Source organism: Dermacentor andersoni, chromosome 9 (genome assembly GCF_023375885.2).
Source record: "Dermacentor andersoni chromosome 9, qqDerAnde1_hic_scaffold, whole genome shotgun sequence".
In the NCBI taxonomy this organism is placed as follows: Eukaryota; Metazoa; Arthropoda; class Arachnida; order Ixodida; family Ixodidae; genus Dermacentor; species Dermacentor andersoni.
The window spans coordinates 105,408,738-105,422,940 of NC_092822.1; the positions used below are offsets into that span (position 1 = coordinate 105,408,738).

Sequence of the window (14,203 nt, forward strand, 5' to 3'; positions counted from 1 at the left end):
GACTGTCTGTTCGGTTTACATTAACCTTAAGTCGACCTTTTCTTTGAGAATGTATCGGATAATTGGCGAACTTATTGTAAATATCATGCCTTTTCAACATCCAGCCAAAGTTCAGCTGGCATGGGCAGTGTGGAATGCTTTGTTTAATTCACGCGAGCCAGAAATTGTAATTATGTGATCACTCAGGCTGAGTACGCAGCAAAATAAAAATTTTCATCGCTGTAAGTAAATTTTTAATTGTTGTTTTGGGCAGATAGAATGGAACAATTCGTAAGCCAAGTCCTCTGTTGCGTGATTTTGCGGCATGACAGAGTAATTCGGCTTATTTTTTATTCAAGCGGTGCACCACCGCTCGCGTTATAGTTGAAAAACTCAGTTAAGCCATCATTTATTACATGCCAACGAATATCTGTTCGCTTGTGTATCTGCGTTTTATTCACCCATGCCAGCGTTTTATCTCTTCATGAAAGCGCATCGCAGGTCCAGCAGGTCACGTGGTGTCGGTGGTCGAAGAACGATATAGAGAGGCTTCATAAAGAACGTGAAAAAAACTCTACTCAGCGAACTTTTCAGCGTTGAAGAGAAGTACAGCCGACCACAAAAATTTTCGGAGCAATTTGTTCACCAAACAGTCGAGTTTCCGCGTGGTACGCCGCACACGCTGGTACCTAGATGTACAACGTGGGGCGAGTCGTACGAGGAAGCATCTGTTGCGTCTTATAATTTCAGGGTATTTTAATTTATGAAGAAACTGTTGATCCCTGACATCTCGTGATCCGAAAACATTGGCACTACCTGCATAGAATCGGCGATGGCAACAGTGGAAGCACTATCGGAGATGGTCAAATTGAATGACGAGAAGACGAGAAGTCAATTCAGCTCACTTGTGGCACCCCTTAAAAAATCAAAGTGTGCGTTAAGAGAATGCAACCAACTTATTATCGTTCATTGTTCTCTTGATCAACTGAAAGTGTCTTTGAAGTATGAACTGAGGTAATTATTTACCGATGGTTAAGCAACAAACTATAAAGTGCTGTTTAATAGCAAGATCTTCAATGGAGAAGTTGTAGAGCTTCCCGGTTGAGAAATGTTCAAGTAACTCCTTTCCTTGATGAGTGCCGTTGTTTTTAAGTCTTACGGGCTGCAAAGAAAGCGCGCGAGATTTCAGAAAGTACCACGATACCAGGCGCTCCCGCGCAGCGACATTATTGCCCTCAAACGCACTACCAAGATGTACAATGATCAATGCTGCACGCACACCAAAGGCTCATGAAGAGGCTTTTAGTAACAGAGATGGTTCAAACGCAGTGTTTTCGACTTCTACTCTTTTTTAGATATCTTGTCTGCTGAAACAACGCGACTAATGTAGCTATTTGAGATACCAGAAATAACGCACAGTAATTCTATGAAACTCTACTGGCATGTTTGTTGTTGACAGACAGCTTAAATAGTGAAGGGTTTTGGCGGTGGATGATGATGTATCGGATACGACGGGTGGGACCATAAGCTATCATTTTTGCTTGCGGTCAACGTTGCCTGTTAGGTATGTCAGCATATTGTAGGCGGTGGTGGCAGCGCAATGTTATTTTTATTTTTTACTGACATGCGCACACTAATTTATGTCACTCTATTAAGTCTGCGGGCAGCATGGAATATTTGTTGGTAACATGTTTGAGGGAATTTATGTCGTTGCATGTACGTGAGTATTCACGTGGTACTTTTTCAAACCTCGCTCTCTTTCTTGACCGCGTGAAAATCTTAAAATCACCGCACCTATTATCACGCAAAAAAATTATTTCGATATTTCTCAATACGCGGTCCTAGGACGTTCCCCATTGAATGTTTTGCTATTAATGCAGTGCTTTAAAAATTGACAATTTATTTCTGATTTAATTACCTAGGCTAACACTAAATGTATTTTGAGTTGACCAAGGGGAGAGTAAAGAAAACTAATCTGGGTGCCTTCTCGTGAGGAGTTAGCCGAGACACCCTGGACATTGTTACGCATTAAACCGCAATTGGCATTCTTTGGATGCATTCCAAACTCACAGAAGCACAGAGCGCTATGGGGATACAATAGGTACAAGGTGCTCCGAGGTATGTGGAAAGGTGTAATGGTTCCAGGATTTACTTTTGGAAATGCGGTTGTTTGCTTTAAATCCGAAGTACAATCAGGACTCTATGGGAACCAAAAATCAGTGGGCTGCCTCGCATTGGGCGCTCATGGGAAGACTACAAATGAAGTTGTGCAGGGTGATATGGGCTGAACTAGTTTTGAAGTGAGGGAAGCTCGCAGTAAAATTAAGTATGAAAAACGAGTGAGGAATATGGAAGAGAGTAAATGGGTTGCGTTAGTGTTGAGGTATCTGTACAAGAAAAACATTGATTCACAGTGGAGGAAAAGAACTAGGAAGCTTACCAGCAAGTATGCGGCCTGTAGGGTGGGCAACACCGCAACAAAGAACGTCAAGCGGAAAGTCGGAGAGGCCGAAATAATCTCATAGGTGGCGGCAATGGAAAAGAAACCTGCCATGAGTAACTACTTAAGAGGAAAAAACGAAATCAGGAACGAAACAATTTATGATTCAAAGGGAAGCTCATTACTTTTCCAAGCGAGATTGGGATGCCTTAAAACACGCACCTATAAAGCAAGATATAGAAGGAACAAGAAGCATATGCTTGCTGCGGCAAAGCTAGGAAAACTATGGAGCATCTTTTATTAGAATGTGAAGACGTCTGCTCAGCGGTCGATTTAGGCACCACTGGCCTCCTTGAAGCCCTTGGGTTCAGCGAGAACAGTGGAAAAGTAAACATGTCCGCAATAGGGATTAGTAATTGGCGATTGGAGGATTGGTCGAAGAAAAGTAGGGAAACGACAAAAAACGGAGATGTACAAAAGCAAAGTTCGCGATAGGGGATCAGAAAATTTGGTTGTGGGAGTTCATAGTGTTTTCTTTTTTTTTTCTTGTTTAACCTAGGTAGGATATTATGCAGTATAATGGCAACAGCTTGGTAGTGCAATCCACCATCCCGTTCCAAAGGCGACGCTCATAACATCCATCTATCCATCCATCCAAGAAGCGATCACTTGACCAGCGCCCGCCTAGACGACTACGAAGCCCAGTGCTGACTGCTGACGGGCCAATAGACAAGCTCCCTTCGAGGTGACAGCGACCGCCGCATACTGTGCAAGCAGTAACGACCGTCAAAGCCAGCCTCCCGACCCTGACAGGCTGACTGCCAAAGCGAGCCAACGTCGATGACTTCCGTGGGAACAGCGTTGACTTATGATTCGCAATTGACGTGCGATTACGTGGTGTGCGGGGGAGATCATGCATCACAGAAGGCGGAGTTCAGCAAGGTGGTGCAAGCATGGACGGAGTGCTGTGGATAGTGCGACCCCTTTAATTGGCCGAGACACGGTCATCAACTTCCCTCGCCTAGTTACTTAGGGAAAATGACTTTTTTTGAGAGCGGACATATTTGGCGCAGAGTAGTGTGCTGACATGCGTGTGCTGAGACATGTAGTGAGATCAGACATGCAAAGTGCTCCGACATGGAGCACTTTGCATGTCTGGATATGGGAGCACGACGCTCCCAAATCCAGGGAGCGTTGTGAGTTGTAAATGTGTAAAATAAACCAATTCGTTTATTTCAAACCTCCCGACCTCATCTCCTCGCCAACAAGCAACTATAGGTGATGGACATGGGCGACGGCACAGGTGCCTTTTGGCATCAAGATAGTATGACGCTCCGGAATAGCGTAGCCCAGCTAGCGGTCGCCGTACACATTCTGAAGAGTGCGACATATGTCCCGTACAAAAGTACAAAACTCGCCTACCTTTCTTCAGAAGCAGCTACTACGGTTGTTATGTAGGAGAAATGAGGAGACTGAAAGCGCGTCTCCGCCGAAAGTGGAAACAAGAGAGCGTGCACAGTACAGTAAACTCTCAGTTGTACGAACGTCGGTTTATCGAATATTTCAGAATAACCAACTTTTTAAAGATCCCCGGCGATTTTCTAATAGATTCTTTGCAAAAATGTTTCACTTAAACGAATTTCGGAACAGTCAATATTTCAGTTTAACGAACTCGCTCAGAGGACCAAGGCGAGTTCGGACAATTCCGCCAGAGCAAAACGTGACCTGTCACACCACAAACCACGTGGTGTGTTTTTTTCCGACCAGCTAGTCGTGTCATTCTTCGCACTCTTCTTCTTCTGAAGAAGATTGCGACGAAGAAGAGGCAACTGCCGAGCCAGTTTCAAGCCCTATAACTCTAGCTGAGTTTGTAGGGTACATTGGAAAGTTGAGAGACTTTGTGTCTCAACAGCAAGCTGTGCCAGAGAAGTGTACAAAAACATCGACTCTTTGGACAGTTTTGTTACTTCCTGTGCTTTAAAAGTACAAATGCAGAAGATTACAGACTTTTTTCTAAGTGAGAAAGGCAGCATTATAACTGTTATGAACCTTGTACTTGCTGATATGTACAAATTCCATGTCACACATTTCTAACACTATGTATGCCACGTCTTTTGCTTCATGAATTGCACTTCAAACTTTTGACTCTGTATGCCATGTCTTATGTTGGTGTAGTGAATATTCAGTTGAGTGAACGTTCAGTTCAGTGAACTATTATCTTTGGTCCCTTGAAGTTCACTCAAGTGAGAGTTCACTGTATAATGCGAAAACAAGAAAGACTCAACATGCTGAATAAAAAAAAAATAACAAAGTGAAAAGCACATACCAGTGCACAGACTGTGCGCGAAATCGCTCCCGCTTTTTAATGCGAATCAGTCTTGTCGAATGCAGATCGGTTTTCTCGCTGGGTATTTGACCATGTTTGTGGGCCGATCCCGAAGTGTAGTAAAGCACCGTCTCAAACAGCGACTTAGGACAGCATTTGGAACGCACAGCTGTTATGAAACACTTAGATAGCGCTCAATGTCATCATGAGACCCGACAGAGCGTCGATAAAACAGTGTGCAATCACTAATGGCTTCGCACGTGTGCTCTCGAGTTTTTGGAATAGCGCACCCGAGTTCTCACGCGAGGGTGTATAGACGTCACCATACGCACATTGATCTTGCCCCGCCCTAACCGTTGAATTCACCAGTTAAATCCCTAGTGCTGCCAGCGGTAAAGAAAGCGTCAAGACCACAACCATAGAACCGATTGACATTGGTAATCATGTCAAGTGATACACATATTTATAATTCAACCCACCCTGTCAAATTATAAAATTGCACATGATAATAATCTGGAAGACTAAGGCAAATAAACATTTTATCTTCAGAATCGGTGGTGTACGTCTCGCTTCAGGAAATTGCCATGGTTCGCGAGGGCCCTTCGACTTTACTACAACAGTGCTTCGCGTTATGTAGCATTGAACAAAAGCTGTGGCTAAGAATATTTTTCCAAAGTTCGAAAGAGCTGCGTACCTTCTCCATGGGTAGCACAGTTAATGTAACGTTGCTCAGCACGTTAGGCAGGATTCCTGGTCGATACGAGGCTGAGTAGTCTTTGAACTCGACTGCGCCATCGGAGGGCCAATCTGAGAGGGAGCTCAATAGAGCGTCCTTCTTCTCCTCGGTCAAGTCTTCCGTTACGTCGAGCTGAAAAGGAATACGAAGCAGAGAGAAGCACTCCTAAATGATACAGTGGCCGACAACGACGACGTTAAAAGGCGTCTAGTCATTACAGTCTTGCGCACACTTTATTTAGGATGGGTGTACTTTGTATGTTCAAAGGTGATTGTTTTGTGCACTTGTGCATCAACATAAACGTTTATTATGCGTGTCTAGAGCAGAAATGCTAATTACGCTCGCACAGCTTGATTTGCAAAAATGGTGGTAGCTGACATGAAAGCAGTGATAGTGTTGTGTCCGAACTGAACTGAAAGCGCTGCTAAAGCGGAGAAAGAACTACTGCCCGACCACGAACTAAAGGGAAATAACGGACAATAGCATTTCGATGAGATGGCCGATTAGGCGCGGAAAGGGGCATGGTATTTTTCCCATATTCATCGAAGTGAATAGAGGTCCCGAGAATGTCACTGCAACCTTTTGACGGACGCTGTAGCCTAGCCCCTTCAAGCTGGTACTGTGCGTTTATAAGCACCCAAATAGGGACGGCGAACCTCAACGAAAGTTGTACACGGCATTCTGCCATCAGGTGGTCTTGACTAATATTAATGTCGTCTTAAAGAGCTGTGTGTACAATTGTGCGCGCCAAGCTAGTGCATGAAAAGTAATACCTCCGGCAAAGATAATCTAAAGCACGATAAAAGTGTAGAGGGAGATGTAGGCTTGAAGTCATTAATTGTGGTAGATAAAGGAATGTTGCTGAAGCCTACGTTTCAACGGGAAGATTGACAAGTCCCCTTGTGAAAACGTTGGCTTTTGCGACACTCTTTGTTCTACGGCAACTAAATCACAAGATGAAAAACAATTACATTTAAAATGTGTGGCATAGACAGTAAGCGCTCTTGATTGGACATATGCTGCAAGGTTGAATACTAATGTAAATTGAGGGTTTTAGTACTGTCAGTGCGTCTTCATGTAGAGCGTTCATTTTTTTTTCGCCGTTTGTAAACCAGGCATACTTTTCAAGTGGAACGATAGGTTCCAACCATGTATGCTAAACATGGTTAAAACATAATATAGTCGATGTTCTCATATCTGACCTTCCTGTGCAGAGTTCTCGCGTGGAGTCTAAGTTGTGTGAACTTGAGAAAACTGATTGAATAATTGAAAATTCTAAATATATATTGTGCAGCTGTGCGCTACTCCTAATTTTGAGCACACAAGAGACGCGGCGAAAATAAATTTTAAATGGACAGAATAACCTTGCGCCTGAAGCGGATATGTGGCCGTCTCACCACCTCTAACATGGAAGGCAACCATTACAACAACACTGTCGTTGTTTCTTTTGTGTTCTATCTTTAGCAATGCTTGGATTATGGTAGGAGTGTACCATCTACATTTTTTTTCGTTTCAGCATGTGCATGACTCTCACCTCTTTTGGAAGCAGCGAGTACTCGAGGCACCGCTCGAAGCTGACCACCATCTGGAGCATGTTGAAGAGGAGCACGCACAGGTACATCATCGCAAGGGGCACCTGCGAAGCAATACGACAACCCCCGCAGCTCTATGCAACCTAATTTTGCAGCCAAAGCCACTGCTCATACGCAGGCTGCAACACCACTCAGAGAAACGGCGGACACGCCGAAAAGCTATTCGCTGGTGAAAATATTGACACATGAAGTCCAAGGACGTTTGAGCACACCCGTCATAAAGCAACTACATCCCTTCTTTCACATAAGGACGGGCGTCTGCATTAACGTAAGTTGTTGTTCTGTAGTGCAAGTTTCCTGGCTTTGCTATCTTTGTTTGTGATGTAATCTTCCCGAAAGAAGTGAGCTAAAATAATGCACTTGTGTATACTTGTCCACACTGTGGAGATGCGTTCTCAGACAGGTAAAAAAAGATATTTAAGTGCCAAAATACGATTGCTGGCTGTGATGTTGAAAATTTACAAAAAAAAAAAAAAATTCTCATGCGGGTCGCACAGCGTCGTACCAACCCAGATATATTTTCGGCTGCCAGATTCTGCTCTTGGTGCAGAATTCTGCCCCACACGTGAGCACTCAGTGAGGCTGGGTTCGGTCGTTGACTTTTCTTCTACTTTTATTTCCTTTAACCTCTAGAGAATGTCCCTATTATTTTAAAATAACCATAATCTTTAATTATTGGCACAGCTTAGGAAAACTGCTAAATTTTGTTATGTTTTGCGACTTCCCTGCTGGCTTCGTATAGTTGCTTCTAAAATTTAGGAGTTGGGGAATATTTCAAGTTTAGAATACGGATTCAATTCTAATACTATACGTATCCAAATTCGAAAATAAGCTTCTAGGTATTCTTGTCGCAGTTTGATGTCAAAAGGTGGTCGATCGGTTTTATCCCTGTTTCCATTCTATCTAAAACAATATTATTGAACTATACAGAGACGAGAAACAAAATGAGTCCGTGCGTACAACATTGCAGAGAAGGCTATATACAATGTAGGCGCTTGCAAAAATTTCCAGGTATCGTGAGTGCTTTAAACTAAGGGCATATGAAAAAAGTCAACGCACACACTACAAGAACTAAAAGTGAGTACCAAAGGGGTGCATTTATTTGTGTGAATTATTCAAGAATAAATCACTATGTGTAAAATTTCTTGCTGTGGGCAAAATATGCAGCATGACGCCTCGCTAAGCTAGTTAACTATCAGAAGTGCTTCAAAATTTGCTCCATCCTAAAAGGACTCGAAGATGAAAAAATTCACCGACGATTACGATATTCCCTAATGCGAAATTGGATCGCAGCGGTATAGGTATTTCATTTCGCGATACATTGGCTGATGCGGACAATCTGTCTCGTGCGGCTCGTCCCAAACAGAGCGAAGTGTGGCGCGAGTGCCTTGCTAATCGAGAGATAGTGAGATGAAGCACGCGGATGATGCTTGGATGCGATTCAAAGCAGCCGCCGCGGAAAAACTCCGCTCATGCAGCGCTTTGTTTCCATCCAGACGATGCGCACTACTCTGGCGTTGTCTCGTAGCCATCGTCGCCGCAAAGCCCGTCGTGCGCGTCACTGCGGTTTTCTTCTCGCGCTTTCTCCATAACCCTCTCCTTCGCTTTCCTCCTCGCGATCTCTTCGCTCTCGCCGCTTTTTTCATTCCCCGCTGCTCTCCACGTTCGCTCTCATCTATCGCTGTGCTCGTTCGCTCGGTTACGGGGTAGGGCGCCGACGCCGGTGCTCGCCGCAGGAACTGGCGCCTAAGAGCTGTGCTTTATAAGCTACTTCAAATGCAGGGCCTTCAATTCTTATTAAGAATTATATGTATGAGCGCTGTTTATTGTTTTCAAGTAACTCAACATTATAAAATCGACGGCATAACTGATTGAAGAGGCCAGAACGGGTGGCTGGTTTTGAGGGTAGAAAAACAGGCTTTGTTATATTACGCGTCTTCAGCCAATAGCCCCTAGTGATTTCCTTGTAGGCAGTGAGGATGACCACGACCTTCATGGAGGCCGCCTTTTCAAACAGGTGAAATATTTCAAAGAATCATGAACCATGAATAAAGAACTGTTTATTTGCCTTATAAGAATTCTCGCCAAATAATTTGAACAATATATCTATAAAAATTCCTAAAGAAGACGATACAGCTTCGCTGCTCCAATATGGCAAGCATGCCAATACTTTGTCATCTGTTGCCACATATTTATTTGTATGCATATGCGTCAATTCCTAGCGAAATTCAATACTGAATAACATAAGCCATTATTCTATTACAAATCGTCTTTACACTAAATCTCACAGTAACATTGCAAAAGAAAGAAGGCTCTGGGTACGTGCAACTCCTAAAAAAATGAAAGCTAACTCAACTTGCATTGACATTAGTTCGGTGCACAATGGTTGCTATGAATCATATAGCTGTTATGCAGCGAACCCTTAATGCTTTTGTGACATGTTGAGAGCTAATGCGGACTGCGACGCGTGGTGGCCTCTTTTTCTAGTACCCAGTGACCCAAGTTAGAGTCAAAGGGCATCAATGAAGAGTGATAAATATTTAGTGGCGCATACCCAGTGCCACATACCCCCAAGAACGGCCCTCTTTTTTGACTGAACTTCGATATCGGCTCACGAAAGCCGCCAGATAGTGGTTAGAGATAAGGGATTTGAACTCCACTTGTAGCGGTGGTTTAGCGGTTATGACCTGGGGCGCTGATGACGGCCGCTGAGCCTGCGTTTGCAGTTGTAAGAACGCGAATACGCTCGCGTAGCAAGCGCTAGGTTCGCAATAATGAAGATCCAGATACCTAAAATTAACCCGGACCCTCGTCTACGGTGTCGATTATATATTCCATTTCGCAGATCACTTTGAAATGGGAAAATCCTTAACACAAAACAAGCTACCAACATGCTCGACAAGCTAGCCATCTTCCCCCATAATGAAAACGCGTGTTTTGTAAGTGCCTTATTTCAACGCATGGGCTTGCCAACGCAAACTGCCAGAGACAAACTCTGATGCTCAGTTACTATGGGAAGAAGGGTACATTACATGGATTTGCTTATTCGTCGCGCTTGTGGCTTTAAATGCTATTGTGATGTTATCAAATGGGTAAGTATTTCTATGCCCAGACAACAAGGAAACCCGTCCGCCCGTCATGCGAGACGAATCACTATAAAGAAAATAATGCGCATAACGAAATAAAATTGAAAGAAAAAAATAGAAATGTTGGTGGTGACGTGTTTCAAACCTATGACCCTACGCTAAGAAGCCGAGTGCCTTTCCTACTGGGCTAAACACATATATATTTCTTTTCTTTATTTCATGGTATTTATTACTGTAGCAATCAACCCGACATTCACCAGTTGTGCCTAGTCAGAGAATGGAGAGCACAATGAAAGTCATACAGAGAAAAGACATTGTTCATACTGTGGGTAGAAATGTTGATTTCGCTTCAGAAGGGTGGTAAGGATAGGCACCTCACCAAAATTGGGTACCAGTCCGGTTGTGTATCGAGTCCATCATAAACCTGTTTTAGGTGTAGTGTCATATGCGTGAAATGTGCCCTTGTAGCTGCAACCATTCCGGCGTTTCGGTCCATCATTCGCATTTTCCACAAACTGTGCATTACGATGAGAAAAAACGTATCGAAAGGTGCACTATTATCAGAGGTCGGCAGCAGGTATCGCACAGTATGAGCGTTAATCTCAAAGTCTTTTTTTAAAGTCTGTTGGAGGACATCCCAAAATGGTGTGGCGTCCGTGCATCTAATAACACAATGTTAAATCCTCTCTGGCATGTCACAAGGGCGACAGTTAAAAGAAGAAACAAAGATACCCTTTTTCTGTAGCCATGTTTTTACCGGTACGGTTTCACTATGAAGTTTATAAAAGAATGTCTTGCAGCAAGGGGATATATACAATTTACGAACTCGCTTTAGTACATCGTGACCTGGCCATTAAATGTATAGTGATCGGTAAAATGGAGGCGGAAATAGCATGAACAACAACTTGTTGCATAACGTTTTACGCGACACAGAGTACAAGTATTCAGTGGAAAACCGAACTGTCAGGAAACGAACCGCCAAGTAAACTTCTTGCATGAACCCCCACTAGCAAAAACGCGAAGAAAAATTAGAAGAAACCATTAAATCAGGTAACGCATTAACAAGTGTGACTTGCATGAATCACCGAATTATAGGATGCGAAGTATCGCGAAAGACGAAACGATACACTATTTGCCGCACATAAATATGTACTAAGCCAAGCCCACCTTCACTAATGGGCCTGAAAATATTTTCTCGCCTCATGGGCTCAAGCACATACTTTTCCTATAACGCGTGAAATTGTGAGTAGTTTCATGGGGAAATTACATTCGATTCAGCCCACATGAAAGGCAAATGAACGCATGCTACACAGTCTAAACACCCACGCTTGTTGAAGGTGAAACTATATGAACCATGTGTACCACGTGTACTTGTTTATCTTTTCTGGGTGACCACTTTTCCCCATCTAAAAAACGTTAACGCTCAGCGCGAAACGCGCCCACATGTATCGGAAGTTTAAAGAACATCAAACTTCCGATACTCTACATTATCACATCATCGACGGCGGCAGAACTCGCAGCTATCCGTGGTGCTCTGGAGATTATTGGTCACAAATCATTACATTCAGAGTCCTTCTTTTGTGACTCGAAAGCAGCTCTCCAGTGTCTGCTGTTCCCTTTCAACCACGGACGCAATGTGCAATTAGTCGCAGACATGCGACTACTCCACCGACACGCAATCGACAACGGGTCCGACATCATCTACCAGTAGATACCGGGTCACTGCGGAATTTCGGGAAATCTGTCACACTAACATCAGGTTATATTCGAGCATGAAGTTTGGAGGTGTCCTTCGAGAAGTGCTTTATGGTCGCTCTCACGTGCAAAGCAATGAGACCCTACGCTGTCAGATTTAATGGACAGCCTATTGCCTACGAGAAGACGCACCGCTTTTTAGGAGTGATAATAGATCGAGACCTCTCCTGGAGTTCTCCTGCATCCTACCTATCCTACCTGTATGTATCCTATCATATATCCTACCTAAGAAAAAAAGCTAGTCATGAGAACCCACGTGCTCAGATTTCTTGCAGGGGAGTCATGGGGTGCGTCTGTAAATGCGATGCTCCAACTGTATAACGCAGTGTTCCTGGAGCTCCTACGCCATAGCTTACCTGTACTCGGTGGGACCGGTAAGACCAACCTCCGTGCTCTCCAGTCTGTGGAAGCTCAAGCTCTGCGAATTTGTCTCGGCCTTCCCAGGTGCGCGTCGATGCAGCAAAGCAAAATCACCAAACTTACGTAGTGAGCGTCGTGACCGGAGAGGGAAGTATTCTCAACGCCGCGACCATAAAAACAGTGTCCACCGTGGAAGCGGAAGAGACTGCCATTGCTTTGGCCATCATGAATCCCTCCGTGCAAACTATCATAAGCGACTCAAAAAGGGCAATAGTCAACTTTTCGAAAGGCAGCATAGTCGTCTGTGCAGCGCGAGTCCTACGGGACTTTACAAATAAAATTACTGTAGAATTCGTATGGGTCCCTGCCCATTCGGGGAATCAAGGGAATGAGGAGGCGCACTGGGTAGCCCGAAGTCTAATCAACCGGGAGGTGTGACCCTCAGACTCGGATCCCATGGATGAGGCACCGATGACATACCACGAGATAACAAACTACTACAAGCATACAAGCAAAAAAGGCGAATCTACCCGCCTCCAAACGCAAGCCTCACGCGAGCGCAAGCCTCAATCCTGCGTCTAATCCAAACTAAGTCGTTCCCCAGCCCACATTGGCTGGCCATAATTACCAACGGGCAATGGAACCCAATATGTCAAAACTGCACAAATCAAACATTGGCTACCCAAAATCACATTCTTTAGGGGTGCGAGGGCTTACCCTCTCCCAGGTCACTCCTGCCAACTCCCTCACAACAGAAGTGGGAGGAGCTACTCAGAACGCCGGATGAAAAACTACAAAAAGCCCTCGCTGCCTGGGCCGAAAGGGTCGCTCCTCGTGAGGGGCCATCCTAGGACTCGGGCCTGCCAGATAACTGAGCAGAATCTCAATAAAGTTGTTACCACCATCCACGCCAACCACAATAGTCATCGCGCATGACCACTACATCAATACGTTTGTTCAAGTCGACGCTTTAAGGATGCACATCAGGCCCTTCGCACGACTTCCATCGCATTATCTAGCCTCCCTTCCTGCGGCTCGATCTAGTTTCGCGTATTGCAGGAATATTGCCTTCAAACATGGAACTTTACCGCCAAACTTCACGCCTGCAGCACGACCATCTCTACCGCTGTGGTGCCTGCATCCACTCCAGGTCTTTCTTGTCATTCCCGGCATCAATAAGAAAACGGAGATGTCATGTTTCGCCCTCAAATAAACCATGTTTTCATTCCCCCATGACAAGCACAAAAAACGCATCTACGTTTACACGGACGGCTCTGTCTCCTCTAAAAGTTCAACTGAAGCAGTGGTAACTCCTGCAAAATCTTTCACTATCAAATTCAAGACGTCTCACATTACATCATCGACGGCTGCAGAATTCGCAGCTATTCGTGCTGCTTTGGAGTTTATTAGCCACAAATCGTCACATTCATGGTTCATCTTTTGTTACTCGAAGGCAGCTCTCCAGTGTCTGCTGTCCACTTTCAACCATGGACCTAATGTGCAATCATTCGCAGACATCTGACTACTCCACCATCACGCTAACAATAAGGGGCACAACATCATGTACCAGTGGATACCGGGTCACTGTGGAATTTCGGGACATCACAGTGCGGATGACGCTGCCGGATCGGCCCACGATGGCGCCCGTATTTTACCAATGCCACTGTCAAGAACAGATGCAGCCACAAGCCTTCGCTCCCTCGCACACGAGCTTATGCAAACTCTATGGAACACCAGTGAATTCACGAACGCATGTCTCCACAGATTGGATCGACGTCTGCAACTCTGTGTTCCACCAGGGTTGCCACGAGCGGAAGCAACGCATACTGTTGCAGACCAGTGGCCCTTGGATTCTAAAGGGAGATTTCAAGGCCCAAAAGTTACTGCGCGGTAGCCCTGCAATCAATTCCAGAGGCAGGAATGTGGTGT

At 44.6% G+C, this 14,203-nt stretch overlaps 1 protein-coding gene across 1 annotated transcript in view; it reads right to left on the reverse strand.

The window, feature by feature from the left end:
• LOC126528457 (multidrug resistance protein mrp-7-like) overlaps positions 1–14,203 on the reverse strand; it is a 138,503-nt gene that overhangs the window by 38,815 nt on the left and 85,485 nt on the right. The window contains exons 17-18 of the mRNA XM_050176339.3: positions 7,016–7,117; positions 5,440–5,613 (exon numbers count right to left, since the gene is read on the reverse strand). Of these exons, the coding sequence (XP_050032296.3) occupies positions 5,440–5,613; positions 7,016–7,117 (276 nt within the window). The remainder of the gene's footprint in view (positions 1–5,439; positions 5,614–7,015; positions 7,118–14,203) is intronic.